This window comes from Leptonychotes weddellii, chromosome 4, assembly GCF_054177405.1.
Source record: "Leptonychotes weddellii isolate Sample4059 chromosome 4, ASM5417740v2, whole genome shotgun sequence".
In the NCBI taxonomy this organism is placed as follows: domain Eukaryota; kingdom Metazoa; phylum Chordata; class Mammalia; order Carnivora; family Phocidae; genus Leptonychotes; species Leptonychotes weddellii.
In genome coordinates this window covers 102904186-102921022 of record NC_138372.1, presented here as the reverse complement: position 1 = coordinate 102921022, position 16837 = coordinate 102904186, and the positions used below count along the sequence as shown (strand labels likewise).

The 16837-nt window shown below is 39.0% G+C and overlaps 1 protein-coding gene across 1 annotated transcript in view; it reads right to left on the bottom strand.

The window, feature by feature from the left end:
* Positions 1-16837, bottom strand: part of RP1 (RP1 axonemal microtubule associated) — a 225993-nt gene that overhangs the window by 6067 nt on the left and 203089 nt on the right. The window contains 2 exon segments of the mRNA XM_081817120.1: positions 4744-4847; positions 8667-8821. Coding sequence (XP_081673246.1) covers positions 4744-4847; positions 8667-8821 — 259 coding nt within the window.

Below are 16837 nucleotides of genomic sequence, written 5' to 3'. Positions count from 1 at the left end.
AGGAGATTATGTTAAGTGAGACAAGTCAAGCAGAGAAAGTCAATTATCATATGGTTTCACTTATTTGTGGAACATAAGGAATAACATGGAGGACATTAGGAGAAGGAAGGGAAAAATGGGGGGGAGGAATTGGAGGGAGAGATGAACCATGAGAGACTATGGACTCCGAGAAACAAACAGGGTTTTAGAGGGGAGGGGTGTGGGGGGATGGGTTAGCCCGGTGATGGGTATTAAGGAGGGCATGTACTGCATGGAGCACTGGGTGTTATACGAAAACAATGGATCGTGGACCACCACATCAAAAACCAATGATGTATAGTATGGTGACTAACATAACACAATAAAATTAAAAAAATAATAATAAAAATTTAAAAAAAGGAATCAGGGAAATGCAGATTAAGGCCACAGCGAGATATCATATTATACCCCAAAAGTAAGTGTACCAGGTGTTTGTGAGACTGTGACACAATAGAAATTTTTATACACTGTAAGAGTAAAACTTAGTAAAATCACTTTTGAAAAAGCAGTTTACTTGAGAGACTATGGACTCAGAGAAACAAACTGAGGGTTCTAGAGGGGAGGGTGGTGGGAGGATGGGTTAGCCTGGTGATGGGTATTAAAGATGGCACGTTCTGCATGGAGCACTGGGTGTTATGCACAAACAATGAATCATGGAACACTACATCAAAAACTAATGATGAAATGTATGCTGATTAACATAATAAAAAATTTTTAAAAAGCAGTTTATTTTATAAAGCTGAATAGAACCCATAGTTTTTGGCCCAGTAATTAACTTCTATGGAGTTAGCCTGGAGCAGGGTTTCTCAGCCTCAGCACCATTGAGATGTTGGGCCTGACAATTCTTGGTTGAGGGGCTCTCCTGTGCATTGTAGGATGATTAGCAGCATCCCAGGCCTCTACCCACTAGATACTGGTAGCACCCTCTTCCCAGTGTGCCAACCAAAACAAATCTCCAGACATTGCCAAGTGTCCCTGGGGGAGGCACAATCACCCCATCTGAGAACCGCCACCCTGGAGGAACTCTGGCTTCCATGCACCAGGGGACATGCACAAGAATGTTCATTTCAATCTGTGACAGCTAGACTGGAAATGACACGGTCACCCATTAACAAGAGATGAATAAATTCATTATGTGTAATCATGCAATAGAATATTACGGTCATGAAAACTTTATCTAGAGCACCACACAAGAAAGTGGATGAATCTTGGAAACACAATCTTGAGTGGAAAAAAAAATCAAGTCTTGTAAGATTCCATACAGCACGTCACGATTTTAACAAAGCACAAAAACTATCAGAAGTATTTTCAAGGATGCCTACATAATTAATAGAGCCTTCTTCTTTTTTTTTTTTAAGCAATGATAAGAATACCAAGAAACGATAAAGAAAAAACTCAGGATGTCTACGTTGGGGGAGGAGATGGGTGCAGTGAACACAGGTAGGAGCACTGGTATCAATAACGTTCTAGGATTAACTTGTATGGTGGGTTATCAAATTTATATCATCCACATTTCGGAAAGAAAAGAAAGGAAAACATAGTCTAGATACCCTAACTATCATGGTATTTTTTTTCTTTTAATGAAAAGAATGTGTAGCATATAGGAAGGAGAGTTTAAATAATTTAAAAAGAATTTAAAGTAATTACAGGCATACCTCATTTTATCGTGCTTTGCTTTATCGCACTTCGTGGATACTGCAGTTTTTACAAATTGAAGATTTGTAGCAACTCTGCATGGATCAGGTCTATCTGCACCATTTTCCCAACAGCATTTGCTCACTTCATGTCTCTGTGTCACCTTTTGGTAATTCTTGCAATATTTCAAATGTTTTCATTATTATAATATTTGTTATGGTGACCTGTGATCAGCAACTATTACTCAGTGCAAGTTCAAATGATGGTTAGCATTTTTTAGCAATAAGGTATTTTTTAAATTAAGGTACGTACATTGTTTTCTTAGACATAATGCTATTGTACACTTAATAGACTACAGTATAGTGTAAACAGAACTTTCATATTCACTGAGAAACCAAAGAATTCATTTGACTCACTGTATTGCAATATTTGCTTTATTGCAGTGGTCTGGAATGGAACCTGCAATATCTTAGAGGTATGCCTGTCCTTTCAATTTCCCAAAATTGAATTTCAAGTAGTTTCATCCCATCGGTCAGAGAAAACCATCAAGATTTCCAAGTATCACACCAAAACCTAGCCCTCACTCCGAGCCTACCACGTTTTCATCTTTCCTCAGAGAACTTCATGTTCTTCTGAACTATGCTAAGTATCCTTGCCATATGTCCAATAGCACTCCAAGGGTCACTTTCAGAGCTATGAATCATATTTTATTACACTTACTTATTTCATACGAGTCTGCCCCCACTAGGCCCCCCCCTGCAAGGGCTGGGACCACCTGCATCTTCTTCACATTTGAATGCCCAGCCTCTGGCAAAATGCCTGGCACATAGCAGCCCCTCAGCAAAGAACTCTGACATCAGAAAGCAGTGTTTGTTAATGACTGCCTTGAGGACCACATGAATCAGAATCCCTTAAACTGCTTATATATACATACTTTATATATATGTATATATAATATATTTTAAAAATATATAATATATAATTAAAAAGTTATATTTTATATTATTTATTTATATGTCATATATTTATATTATAAAATATGTATATTTTAAAGCATATTTCTGATAACTCAATACCTCCTGGATCAGAATCTCTGGGATGGGCCCAGGAATCTATTTTGTATGTTTTAAGACACTCAGATAATTCCTGAATACTCTGAAGTTTTACAAACTTTGCTAAAAAGATAGGGCTTTCCTGAAGCTTTCTATTATTCTATTTAAGAGTAGATATCTACAGATACAACTACATTCAAGTTAAAAGAATAATGTGTTAAGTAGCTTCTCTTTCTACAAATGAGAAGGGGAAAAAAGCCTTGAGGATTTAACTGAAGTCATTCTCATACCTGCACAGGTTTTTTTCAGCAATGCTTCATTGGAAAAAATTGCTATTTAGAAGTTTGTTGTGTCCTCAGCCCAAAGCATTTTCTATGTAAGTCACTTAGCTCCTTCAACATATTTAAAATCACAATGCTTCTTTCCTTTTCCCTTCTGTCATTTTTATTCTTTGCACCAACCAGCCTTGGTAATGACGTAGCAACCTTCACATGTGTGGCTTGCCCCTTCATATAATTCCCTGACTCTTCTTCCTTTCACCAGAAACGATCCCCTGTGATTGCTGTGCTGTGACTCTTGTTTCTACAGTCCCTCGACATTGGCCCTTTCAGTATTCAGGGCTTCCTTCGCTCATCTCCAAGAGGAGTCTCAAAATAATTTTCTAAACGACAGCCTGAGGAAGCCAGGGATTTCTGCTAACTGCTCTGTTCTGACCCACGCCCCAGTCTCCAGTCTTCGCCTCTCACTAGCTGTTCTGCAAGTCCCCGCACTGTTTGCGGCGGAGACGTGGCATAAAGGCAGGACAATGCCAGTTTCCATCCATCATGAAAATAATGCAAAGGTCATATCCCTCTGCAGCGACACTGTGTAGAGAAGGCAGCATACTGTGTCTTTCTATTCAATTTCTTATTTCTGTCTCTTTCTAATAATTTTCCCTCTATGATCCTCAACTCATTTTACCACGTGTCCATTCTTTCCATACACTGCTACCTTCCCTTTTCTTTTTCCTTTCTTTTTGGTTCACATCCAGAATAAACGCACTTCTTTCTTGCAAAGGCATTTTAAGCTCTCCTCATTCCTTTTCAAGGATTTTACTCAAAATTGTTTCACTGATTTAAATCCATCCATTCAATAAATGGTCATTGATTAAAGTTCCGTATTATTAAGCACTATACTAGGAAAGAGAATAGAGATGAATAAAATATAATTCCAGACTTCAAAAACTCAAAATGAAGCAGAAGGTAAAAAAAAAAGGAGTATAGAAATAAATGCAATAAATGGTTTCAGTACTATGATATAAGTTGTGATATGTAGCTGCATTCTAGCAGTAAAAAACACAGGTTCTAGAGACAAACACCTAAGTTTGAATTGAATGGCTCTACAGGAGGGAGGGAAGAAGGTATTAATGAAGTAGAATTGACAGGGCTTGGTTAATAGGTGTGGAGGCGGTAGGAGGCAGAGAGGAAAATGAGGAATCAAACATGATTCTCAAGTTGTTGGTTTGCTGAAGAGTCTGCGGTGGGGGACCCAGGAGAAACACATCTGCAGGAAACATGATATATGCAATTTTGAACACTGCCTAGTAGGTCTGGAAATTTTGGGTGCAGGCACACACACAATAAAGTTTTTGTGTTCTTGGGAAATTTCCTTCATAGTAACATAGCGGTGAGCTTTTTAAGTCATACAATAAACCTAATTTGACATAACTTCATCTAATTACATAATTTCTTAAAAGAAAATTATTTTCAGTAGCTCAGTCAGTTAAGCATCCAACTCTTAATTTCAGCTCAGTCATGGTCTCAGGTTTTTTTCAGGTTGAGATGGAGCCCCGTGTCAGGCTCTGCACTCAACAGGGAGTCTGCTTGAGATTCTCTCCCCCTCCCACTCCTCCCGCTGTCTCTGCCTAAAATAAATAAATAAATAAAATCTTAAATTAAGAAAAAGAAAATTATTTTCTATCTCAACTTTACAAGACCTGTATATTTATCTTTTTATTTCACCTGCCTTTTATGCTACTCTTAATAAATTCAAAACAGACTTCTTAACAAGAAAGCACATCTTACCTGGACCTGTCCCATCGTGACTAATCAGAACTTTCTTCAGTTTTCCAAGAGACACTGCCTCGATGGAAAAAATATCAACCTGTATGATAACAAAAATAAACTGAATGACCATTAGGATATTTCCTTTTTCTAGGAAAAAAATAGCATTATGAGTACTATATCAGTTCATCACTATATTGCTATGTATTGCTATATTATTATTATTACTACTATACTATAAAAAATTCCCCTACTATTTTATATGCAGTCCTACACTATGCCTTGTGAGACAAATATAAGCAAGTAACAGAATTTTTGCCCTCCTTAATCATACGGTCTAAATAAATCTGAAAAAGATTTTCAAAATGTAATCATAACATTTAAGTCTACCATTAGTAGTGATAATAATAGTTGATATCGCCCTCACTATACACAAACTCTTCTAAGTGTTTTTCATATATTTAATCCTCAGAACGACCCAAGAAGTAATTACTACTCATTGTCGTATTTTACAGTTGAAGAGATGGAGACATACAGAGTTCAATTACTCACTTCCAAGGTCAACATCTAGTGAGGGACCAAGCCAGGACTCAGCCCCCAGCAGTCTGCCTCCAGAATGTACGCTCTCCACCACTGGTGTCTGCCTCTCAGTAGATTTTGTTTCTAAGTCAACTATGCATTGCAATGGCTACATGTGCATGCATATACAAATGAAGTTTTAAAATAAACTATTACCTAGATATGTAGTCTACAAATGAAAATACACAACACATTCAATGCACACATCCATGCAAATGATACATTAACAGCACCCTAAGACCCTTCCATGGCCCACTGCAGTCATAATCTCCCCCAGTTGTAGCCATTATCCTTTTAATTAGTTTTGCCAGGTCTAGGACCATAAACAGAATCATACAGTATGTTCTTTCTGCTTTTTACTCAACTTTTGTGGAATTTACCCATGTTGCTTTATTTAACAATGCTTTGTTCATTTTCATTACTGAATATTATTCCACATTATTTATCCATTCTGCTACTTATGAACCATAATTGTTTCTGGGTTTGGGGTATTACAAATAACACTGCTCAGAACATTCTTGACATGGCTTTTTGTGTATATTTGTGTACGTTTCTGATGGGGAACTACTGGGTTATAGAGCATTAGTCGATAGTCTACTTTTCCAAATTGCTTATAGCACTGCACACTGTGCATGCTCAGTGTGTGAGAGATCAAGGTGCTCCACAGGTACTCAATACTTGGTATTGTCATTCTTTTCAAGTTTAAGCCATCCGATTATGCACAGTGACCCTTGATTATGGTTTCCATTGTATTTTCCTGATTACTAACAAAGTTGTGTACACTTCTCATGTTGATTGGCTATTTAGATATCTTCTTTTTAGGAAGGACCATATTCAAGTGTCATGCCATGTTTTCAATGGGGTTACTGTTTTCTTGTTGATCTGTTGGTGTATATAGTTTAGAAACATTCCTTTGCCAGGATATATTTTACAATATCTTTCCTACTTTGTGATTTGCCTTTTTTACTCTCTTCATGGTGCCCTAAGGAAGAGAAGTCTTTATTAAAATGGTGTAAATTTATCTTTTCTCCTTTATGCTTAGTGCTTTCTTTGTTTTGTCTTTAAAATCTTAGTCTATATGCATGCTCATAGCAGCATTATTCACAATGCTGCTGTAGCCAAAATGTGGAAGCAATCCAATTGTGTTCATACTAATGAATGGATAAACAAAATCTTGTCTATACACATAATGGAATATTATTCACCCTTTAAAAAAAAAGGAAATTCTGACACATGCTACAACACATATGAACCTTGAAGACATTGTGCCGAGTAAAATAAGTCAGTCTCGAAAAGACAAATATCTTTGATTCCATTTAGATGAGTTTCATAAACGAATCAAAGTCACAGAGACAGAAAGTAGAATGGTGGTTGCCAGGGGCTGGGTTGGGGGAAAGAGAGGAGAATAATATTTATTTTTTAATGGGTATAGTTTCGGTTCTGCAAGATAAAACGTTCTGGAGCTGGATGGTGGTGATCTTTGCACAACAATGCAAATGAATGTGCTCAATGCCCCTGAATTGTACACTTAAAAACTGTTAAAGTGGTAACGTTCATATTATGCGTATTTTACCACCATTAAAAGATTCTTAAAATCCTAACCTACCCCCAAGATCACAAAGGTTTTTCTTTTGTAGTCTCTTCTAAATACTTAATTGTTTTACCTTTCCGATTTAGACCTAAACTTGTATGAAATTGATTTGGGGGTTCAGTGTAAAATTGGGCTCATAATTTCTTGGATATCATAATTGATATCCAATTTGCTGCCTTTCCCTGATGCTGCACATCAAGACATGGGGATCTTTTTCTGGCTCTATTCGGCTTCTTTGTTCTATTTGTCTTGCCTTGTACCAATTAATGCTGTCTTAATTACTTTAACTTTACAATAAATCTCAATATCTGGTAGTGTGAGCCCTCCAGCTTTGTTTTTCTCTTAACAACCTTCCTGGTTATTTGGGGTGTATTTGACTTGTTGCCCTTCCACATAAATTTTAGAATTAGACTGCCAATTTCCATAAAAAAAATTTATGGGATTTTTTTTTTAAGATTTTATTTATTTATTTGAGACAGAGAGAATGAAAGACAGAGAGCATGAGAGGGAGGAGGGTCAGAGGGAGAAGCAGACTCCCCGCTGAGCAGGGAGCCCGATGCGGGACTCGATCCCGGGACTCCAGGATCATGACCTGAGCCGAAGGCAGTCGCTTAACCAACTGAGCCACCCAGGCGCCCCTAAAAAAATTTATGGGATTTTAATTGCTATTGCATTGAAAACTGCAGATAAGGAGAAAAGTGAGCACTTTATAATATTCACTCTTCCAATCCAGGAACATAGTGTATCTCTATTAATTTGTGACTTTTTAAAAATTTCCCAATAATATTTTGTCATTGTCCATGTAGAGGTCTTGCCTTGGCCATCTGGGTGCCTGCTGCCCATTGGGCCTGGGGATGGAGGGAGCCTCCGGACAGAGCTGCGTGTGCACTGCCCAGGACTGTGTTCCTTCCTGCTCAACTGCTTTAGCCACCACTGTTATTGGTGCCCCGTCTGTCAGCTGAGGTCCTGAAGGTCCTTGCTGTCAACAGAGGTGACCTCTAGAATGCATACTTACCTTGGCTCCTCCTCTTTCCTTATTTCCTCTACATTCATGCCTTCACGGTGCTTCCTAGGATCACCCCCCTCCCCATTAACCACCCAGAGGACCTGCCCCAGGCTCTGCTTTGGAAGAACTCATATGAAGGTCCCACTTTGCAAGTGGAAGTTTTTACTGCTGGGTCCAGACTGAATCCTAGCCCTCTGAGAGCTTCTAAATCTCCGCACCGCATCTGGGGCTCTCCATGGCCACTCTCTGATTGGCTTCTTGCTTCTAAGCGCCTGTTTATAAATGGTGGAAAACGATGCTGAATATCAGCTTCTCCTCTGCACTTCCTTTCTTGCCCAGATCTTGGACCCTCATACCCTAATTGCCTTGGCAGCTGTCCAATGCCTTTAAAATCAATTTTAATAGGTATTTATCAAATGTTTCTAGCTGTCAGCAAGATAGTCACTTTGTCATGAACCAGACTGCCCTAGCTGGAAATATAATCTTGGTTGTTTTGTTTTTGGTTTTTGTTTGTTTTTAATAGCAGAAAAAAAACTAGGAGTTACTTATGGTTTCACTGTCCCTGGTTAAGCCCACCTCCACTCAGCCCCAGACAGTACAATGCACACCAAGAAGTGCCCATATCTCTCCGTACTTCTTAATTGGTGTCAAATGAGCAGCTCTAGAATTTTCTGTGTGTCTTTTTAGTTAAAGAAATTAGAGGAAGGATGGTAGGTAAGAATCAATAAAAATCTTTCTATTACCTGTCCACGCCGAAACTTGACTTTGTTATTTTGGGATTGATGAAGCCTTCGGTTCCCTGAATCTCCTCTGGTGCCAATGAGGTTGATAAGCACATTAGACTCTGTCTCTGCACCTGGCTTCCTGCCCGTGTACATGTAGATCTCATAAACCACCACTGAAATGTTAGAAATCCGATATTATCTTTCTCATTTTTATTTTCTCTCTAAATGTATTAGATACCCTGAAAAACAATCAGAATGTTGCCTAATCTAGCTGACATGAGTTTCTCTGTGGTGGTCGGTCCCAGCTCTTTTCCTCACACAGACCCCATTCAAACAGACTCTCGACTGCCCCATGTTTACCTCATTCGTAAGACTCAGCTATTTCCCAAACTACAGTTTCAAAATAATTATTGCTAGTAATTATGCACTTTCATTAACCACTATACTTTCACCGTTATTATGAAAAGTTGTATTTAAAAAAAAAAAAAACTCTCCTCTCTCTTAATTAGATGAAAGTGGCAACTTTCCCCCCGAAGTTTGGCTATTCTAATCACAGCTGGTCACTCATGCTGCTATTCACAAAGATCACTACTCCAATAATGGATATTTTTAATGGCACTCTTGAGAGAGAAAAAAATACAAAGATCTTAGAGAGATACAAATTTAAATTTTTAAAAAAGATAGCAGGGAGGTACCAACGAATTATAATTCACCATATTTGACCTTAGAATTAACGCAATTTCTGAGACACTGGTAGAAGTCGCTAATTAGAAAAAAGATTGTTCTTGCTGATACAACTAATATGAATAATATCTTGGACACAATGAGTACTTTTAATTCCAGATTCTAGAACGCTTTATAACTCTGTGCAATTGAACAGTTGCATTTATAGAAATTCACATTAACATTTTCCAAAGAACTCAGACATGAAAATCCAACAAGTAAGAAAACAAGGTAAGTGAGAAACATTGCCTGTTTCCATCATGCCTGACCTTTAAAAAGACAAATGTGGTATACTGGGAAATGGTGTAAGCAGAGAAGATAAATCAGTTTCTTTGAGCAGTCTTACATATTCTAAAATACCCCAGAGTGAAACCCAGCTGAGCTTAAGCAGAAAATTAGAACACTTCTCATGAATTTAGGACAACCAAAGAAATCTTTTAAACTCCCTATAAAGAAGATCTGGTCTTACAACCTGGGTAACTGCCTGAACTGAATTAAGCCAAAATTTATGCTAGAATTCTTCATGAAAACAAGTATGTAGACAGGCATGATCGGAAGCCTTAATAGGGAAGCCTTGCTTCTGTTTACTGAGAATTTTTTTGTTGTTTCAGAGGAAGAGTGAACTTGTTTACAAATTTTTTAAAAATGACATTTAAAATATTAAAACACTTCTAAAATTAAAAAAAATTGTTAAAGGTCTAAAAAAGGACATATCAAAAATTATTTAGGACAAAGATCATATACTTAGGGCACAAAGAACAACACTCAGTGCTCCCTCAAGCAATATAGACTGTACACATTGTACAACCTATGTACCCATTGTCCCATGATCAAATCATGCAGCTTGCTTGCTACCTACACACAACTTAAATATTCGTAACTTTGTATTATTCCCAGAAGCTACTATAAGTTAAGTTTAGTGCACAAGCACCAAAAAAAAAAAAAAAAAAACACTTGCCACCTAAAATTCAAAGAGAATTAAATGTACCCCATATTTAGAACAAGGTGGATACCATAGTTGAGCACTAACTTTTATTCTTTGAGATTCTCTCTATCTCAAAAAGAGTTACATAGTTTGAATTGGAAATTGAAAGAAAACATATAATCCTACTCAGAGAAACAGACATTTGCTGCAATCTTTAACATTGACTCAACTTTAATTGTACAGTATTACATAATCCACTAAGCATTTGCTGTAGTTTTGCAACAAAAGCACAATAGATTCTAAGTCCAAACCTTTTCATGATCCTTAAGGCAATACAAAATTCTTCCTTTAAAGTAAAGAAAGGGAGAATTTAAGGAATACCTAGTTAACATGTTGATTAGATGCACCCTAAAATATTATGTGTTTTAAACAAGTCTTAGCAAGTGAAGATTCGGAGAATTCTTTGTTCAGTCTCTCTCCTTGGGTGTGAAAGTCAGGTCTCAATGTTGTTGATTCAAAGGCAGGGCCATACTGTTCTAGCTAAAGGACCTGCATTGTTGTAAAAAAATGTAGAAGGCTAACAAATTATCTCTATTCCAAGAGAGGGACCCGCCACACAGGGAGGGGAAATCCTGAGAGAGGGCAACAGTAAGTAAAAAATGTGAGTTAGAAGAAAATTTATAATTACTTCAAAATACTTGAAAAATTCAAGGCTGGGTTTCTAGACATGGATGTTATACAGAATGGAAGAGATCATTTTACTTGAACATATTCAAAGACAAGTATTACTAATCAATGATTCAGCTGCAAATAACTTTTTTAAAGCACCAGATTTTAAGAAGTTAATATACATCTCTCACCATGATTTAGCTAAAAGTATTGAAAGAGTTAACTTGTTGCTTTAGGTTATCTGTAAATATTGGGCATTTTTTGCCCCCAATTTTCTAATGTTCTTTTTACCATAGTTGATGCTAAATTTTTCTTTCAGACAATGAGTCAGGAGCCTCAGCTGCTGTGAGCCTTACTCACTCAGACAAAATGGGCCATAAGCACCCAATAATAACATTGCTTGTCCTCCTGTTTGCCATAACTATCATCCAATTCAGTTCATAGCTAAACTATATATTTTCACCATTGGGGGGGGAGGGCATTTGTTTCACTTGTGTTCTCAATGTCATCACCTTCAACTCTCTCACCCTTATATTTACCTATACTTACAGTCATTTCAAAACTTTTCCCATCTTTCAAGGAATGCATAGCACATGGATTACTGCCAAAGCTTAGCATTCTTTGGGCTGACAAACTTGTGGCCTACATAATAAGATTTAACATCACCACATTAGTGACACAAAAATCTCTCAAATTTTAACCTGCAGGTTGGGTTTTGTTTTTTTTTTTCCCTCAGATATCATTTTAGGCCAGAATCTGTGCCAAGCGTTTGTTAATGTTGATTTATCTGCATCAACTCCAAGCATTAACATCCCCATAAATAGTATCCTTAAGATTTCCTTTCAAGAAATCTTGAATTCTTTAGTCTCTGCTTACTACAGAAAGCATAGAGTTAAATATATATATATTTGTTCTTCATAGGGAGATATATAATTTCTTAACCACAAGAATATCTTAAAAATATCATATGGCTGGGAAGGGGGCTGAAAAAAATTCCTCAAATGTGATTTTTCACTGGAAGTTTAGGAGAAGGAAAACAAAGCCATGGTAGGACATGTGTTTCCTTTAGCAGAAGAGGGAGGAGGTGATACCTAAAGAGGAAGTGGAATGAGATGCCTCAGGGATAGCCACACCAAGGGTCCTCTTCACATCTGAGGGTGACATCCAGGAACTGAGGATGACATAGAGTAGGGACGGGAAGAATGAGAATTTTGAATTGACCAATTTTTGACCAAAAGAAACTAAGCTTTATATTGGAAGTGACAAAGCTTATTTGGAGTTACAATGATTAAGATTTCCATCATCCATGGAAATAGGGGCTTGGATTACTTTTATGTCAGGTTTGTAGAAATATGATTTTCATGTGGCAAAAATCACTCTTTTAAGGTATACGGTTTGATGAGTGCTGGGAAATGTTTACAAGTCCTGTAACTACCACCACCATCAAGATAGAGAATATTTCTATCACCACAAAAAGTTTACCTAGGAGGGGTGTGATTTTAATCAGCTATGAAGCATTTTTGCACCCCTCAAAGTCATGATTGTGAAGATTCAAATCCATGACATGATGATAAAAACAATGCAGAGGGAGTAACCTGGAGGATATCCAGAAGGATTGTCTCACACCTATACCTGCCTGATTTTTGAATGAACAGGTAAAGGAACTGAATCCAATTAACTGTTTATAAAATATATTATATTTAGTATGGTCCTCTAATTTTAATCTGAATTGCATTTGAAGGATCACCTCTTAATATTTTATCATGCCAAGAAGTTTTTCATTCCCGTGGTAGCCCATTTCTTGATTACCCAAGGTACCATATACTCAAGGTGTATGCTGATGAGGCAGGCTTTTCACAAAGTTACTGGAATGGAATGTTTTAAATATTTAGACACCAGAAGTTTATTTGCAGAACTAAATGGAATCCATAGGGTCATGGAGGGCCAGTGTATGGTTCAGGAGGAAAGGACCACCACTAACCTGATTTAAGATGTCAAGATTGAACTGAAGAAGTACAGATGACCAAATAAAGTCAGCCCCAGAAGTAAATATGGAAAGAAGCAGGCTGCTGCCTTATTCCACAGTCTGCCATTCATTAGTATTAGGATGTCATAATAAAATAGTTGAGCCAGGACATTTTCCTCCTACATTAAAACAGCTACTGCCAGAGAAATAGCCTAAAGGGAAACAATTCTCTCAATTTAGGATGATTTTGAATAAATCATGAAAGAATATTTGGTGATTCTGTTATGAAAGTCACCTGAGATCATCGATGCTCTATGAATCAGTTGGCTGTGTTCACAGATTTGTCTGTAGTCCAAGCCATGGTCTGCCCTCGCGCTGAACACCCCCCCCACCACCAAGGAGTGCACGTACCTGGGTACTGGGCGTCTTGGTCTCCCCTCCTAAATCTCACATGCTGTAAGTGCAGGGCTTACATCTTTTTCAGTTCTGAACCCCCAGCTCCTAGTACATGTACACATACACACGTAATGTTTACTGAAGAGGACTGAATAAATGAATGCTTATTAATCCACCCATCTATCAAAAAAATGCTGTGTACTGATATCTGCTGGTTGCCCTAAAAACCGCTCAAGTATGAATCATCATCTAGAATGTGCTATGGCTCCTCTGCACCCAGAACTGTACCTTAAACCAAGGCTACCTTCCCAGGCCCTTTTGCTCCCAATTTGCTCTCATTCCCCAGTTTCTTTCAGGGTCCACTTGTTTCTGGCCCTTTGGCTTTGTCTCCAAGGTCTGTATGTGTAGGAGGGGACGAGCGAATTTGGCCTCTCAGACTCTGACCGTGAAGGGTCCGGAGAGTACCAGCAGTCCCAAAAAGTGACTGCAGAAGGGAAGGGGGGCAGGGAACTGGCATTGTCAAGCCCTCCCTGCCAGACTGGTGCTAGAAGCTCCTCCTAAGTGAGCTCATTTGAAATGCTATCTCATCTCCCCTGTGCAGTATGGCCCGGTGGTGTTACTCTCTTTTGAGCCAAACCATCCAGGAGTTCTCAAATATGCTACCCAAAAAATGCCCCATCTACCAAATAAACAGTAGAGTCATATAAAAATATCATTCTTCCAGCTATATCCCCAAAGTTGCAGACTTCCATTCTCCTCCTAGGGTACATTGTTCAAATTTTCATTGGGTGGTGACTTTTGGGACTTACCCTAGAGAGACATGCTTCTGTGGAAATGTGTGTAGATGGACACACACACACACACACACACACACACTCCATGTCTTGAGTTGAGCATAAATACATGAATATTTCAGTGAAACTCATGGGACCTTAAATCTTAAGTAGGGTCCTCACTGGAAGACTGTACACCCAAGCCCTTCTAAATATTTAGTTCTCCAACTTAGAGACGGTGGCACCAAATCATCTCTGGAGCAGCCAGTCTACCAACTCTCTCCAACTAGCACATGGCCCTGGGGCCATGATCTCTCAGTGCCCTTTTCTTCATCCTGGGAGACAAACTCTCAAAACATCTCAGGTCTACCAACCTTGGATGTCATAAACAAATAATCACAGAGTCTAAGGAAAAAAGTTTAGAAGGCCATGAACTTTGCATTTGTGCCCCCATCTCTGTCAAGGTGCACACAGTATTTTTAGGGAATGTAAATTTTGTGGGTTTTTTTTTTTTTCTGAAGACTTTCTTATTCGGAAAAAAATGAAATGTAATTATCTGTGTTTGGGGGGAACTTCCTAGTGCCATGTTGTTAGTCATTATGCTCAAATGTTCCTAGGTAATATTGAATGGCTTTGCCCTTCCAGGGCCTTCTACATTCCTTCCCATGGGAGGCAGCTCCTCTCTGCACAAAACACCTGCGATGCTGGTGAGCATGGAGGGCTGTCTCTACCACCTCTGTAGGAGAAGCATCGACTCTCCCTATAGAGTTCTCCAGGCAGCGCAGCTGAACTTCCCCAAGACAAACACCTTGGCTGAAGCTCTAAGTTGATTTAATTAATGGACTGTTTAGTGCTTTCTCTCAGGTCACCAAGAATTAAGCTTTCTCAGTACTCATCATGGTGTGATCATGTTGATACAAACTGCCCAAAGAAATCCGATCTCAGAAACAGATGGTAAATGAGAGTCAGTGTTAAACACATGCAGACACTTCAGTCTGCACTGAAGGTTTGTTGCCCAAGACCACGAACGTTGGCGGTTTAGAACTGAATCTTCATGTGTCTCTTGGTTGAAAATATTTATCTTATTGCTGAAAGAGAAATACCTTTGAGCTGTAGAGAGAGGTGCCAGGGTGGGAGGGGAGTGGAAAGTCTTCATATTTTATAGAAGGTCTCCAGGATGGGGCCCCTGGGTGGCTCAGTCGGTTAAGCGTCTGCCTTCAGCTCAGGTCATGATCTCAGGGTCCTGGGATCGAGCCCTATGTTGGGCTCCCCACTCAGTGGGGGTCCTGCTTGTCCTTCTCCCTCTGCCCCTCCCCCTGCTAGAAGACAACCTACAGCAAGTTTTGGTACTGTGTACTGATCTCTGCTGGTTGCCCTAAAAACCGCTCAAGTATGAATCATCATCTAGAATGTGCTTTGGCTCCTCTGCACCCAGAACTGTACCTTAAACCAAGGCTACCTTCCCAGAGCCTTTTGCTCCCAATTTGCTCTCATTCCCCAGTTTCTTTCAGGGTCCACTTGTTTCTGGCCCTTTGGCTTTGTCTCCAAGGTCTGTATGTGCAAATAAATAAAATCTACAAAAAAAAAAAAAAGAAGGTTCTCCAGGAAGGCCTCACTAAGAAGGTCCCTTGGACCAGAAACCTGACTGAAGGTGAAGAAGCTGGCCATGCAGAGGTCTGGGGGCAGCACAGACTAGCAGGCAGGGTAGAAGGGCAGAGTCCTACGGGCTGAGGGGATAGCTTGCCGGGCACCACCAAGGAACACTGACAATGGTTGAGGTGAGCAGGCTTTGTAGGAATTGTGATAGTTTGGCTTTTAGTGTGTTGGGAAACCTTGGAGGGTCATAAGCAAAGGAGTGACATAATCTGATTGATATTTTAAGAAGGCCATTCTGGCTGTGGGTTGAGAATAATAGCCTGTCCTAATCCCAAAGCGTTCTTTGCATTTGCCATCCCATCATGATACCAGCTACATGGTATGAAGGAAGCAGGAGGGAAAAACAAGTTTAAGGGAGAAAACAAAGAAATTAATTTAGTGTGTGTTGAGTGCCTCCTCTGTGACAAATACCATATTCATACCCTCCTGATGAAAACCCAATGGGTGACCCCATTTCTGCTTTGTCTGGAATGGTCCCAATTGACACTCATTGTTCTTGTGCACTAACAGAGCCTTTCTTCTCTCTCAGAAATGTCCTGGTTTGGATGGTGAATTGCATGGTGATCACTCTAATAATAGGTATTATATGTTCCATTTCACAGAAAAACTGACTGAAACTGAGAAAACTTGTGTAACTTGCCCCAGCTCACAAAACCTGCGACTGAGACCGAGGTTTGGAAGCCGGACTCTGCTTCTCTGCACGTCAAATGTCTCATCAATGAAAGGGTCTGTCTGTCTCTGAAGCCCACATTTTCCCCTCAACCATGGGTATTGTGGTAAATGCTACAGCATTACAGAAAGCTGGCTTGTTTTTTCAAATTTAGCTTAGCTGTTATCATCCAAAACTTGTTGTAGGTTGTCTGCGAGTGTTCAGAAAGGCACTTATTTTCTTACTACTTAAAATCTGATAAATACAAATATTTTAAAGCAGATGCATTTCTATTATGATGGTACTTTCTTACATTCTCCGAGAGTTATTTCTTGTTTGGAAGTGAACCATACCTCCTGCAGGCTTACCAAAATATAGCATCAAACATTTCTTCGGCCACAGCTGTGGCCCCAAACCTCCCCTCCCATTATC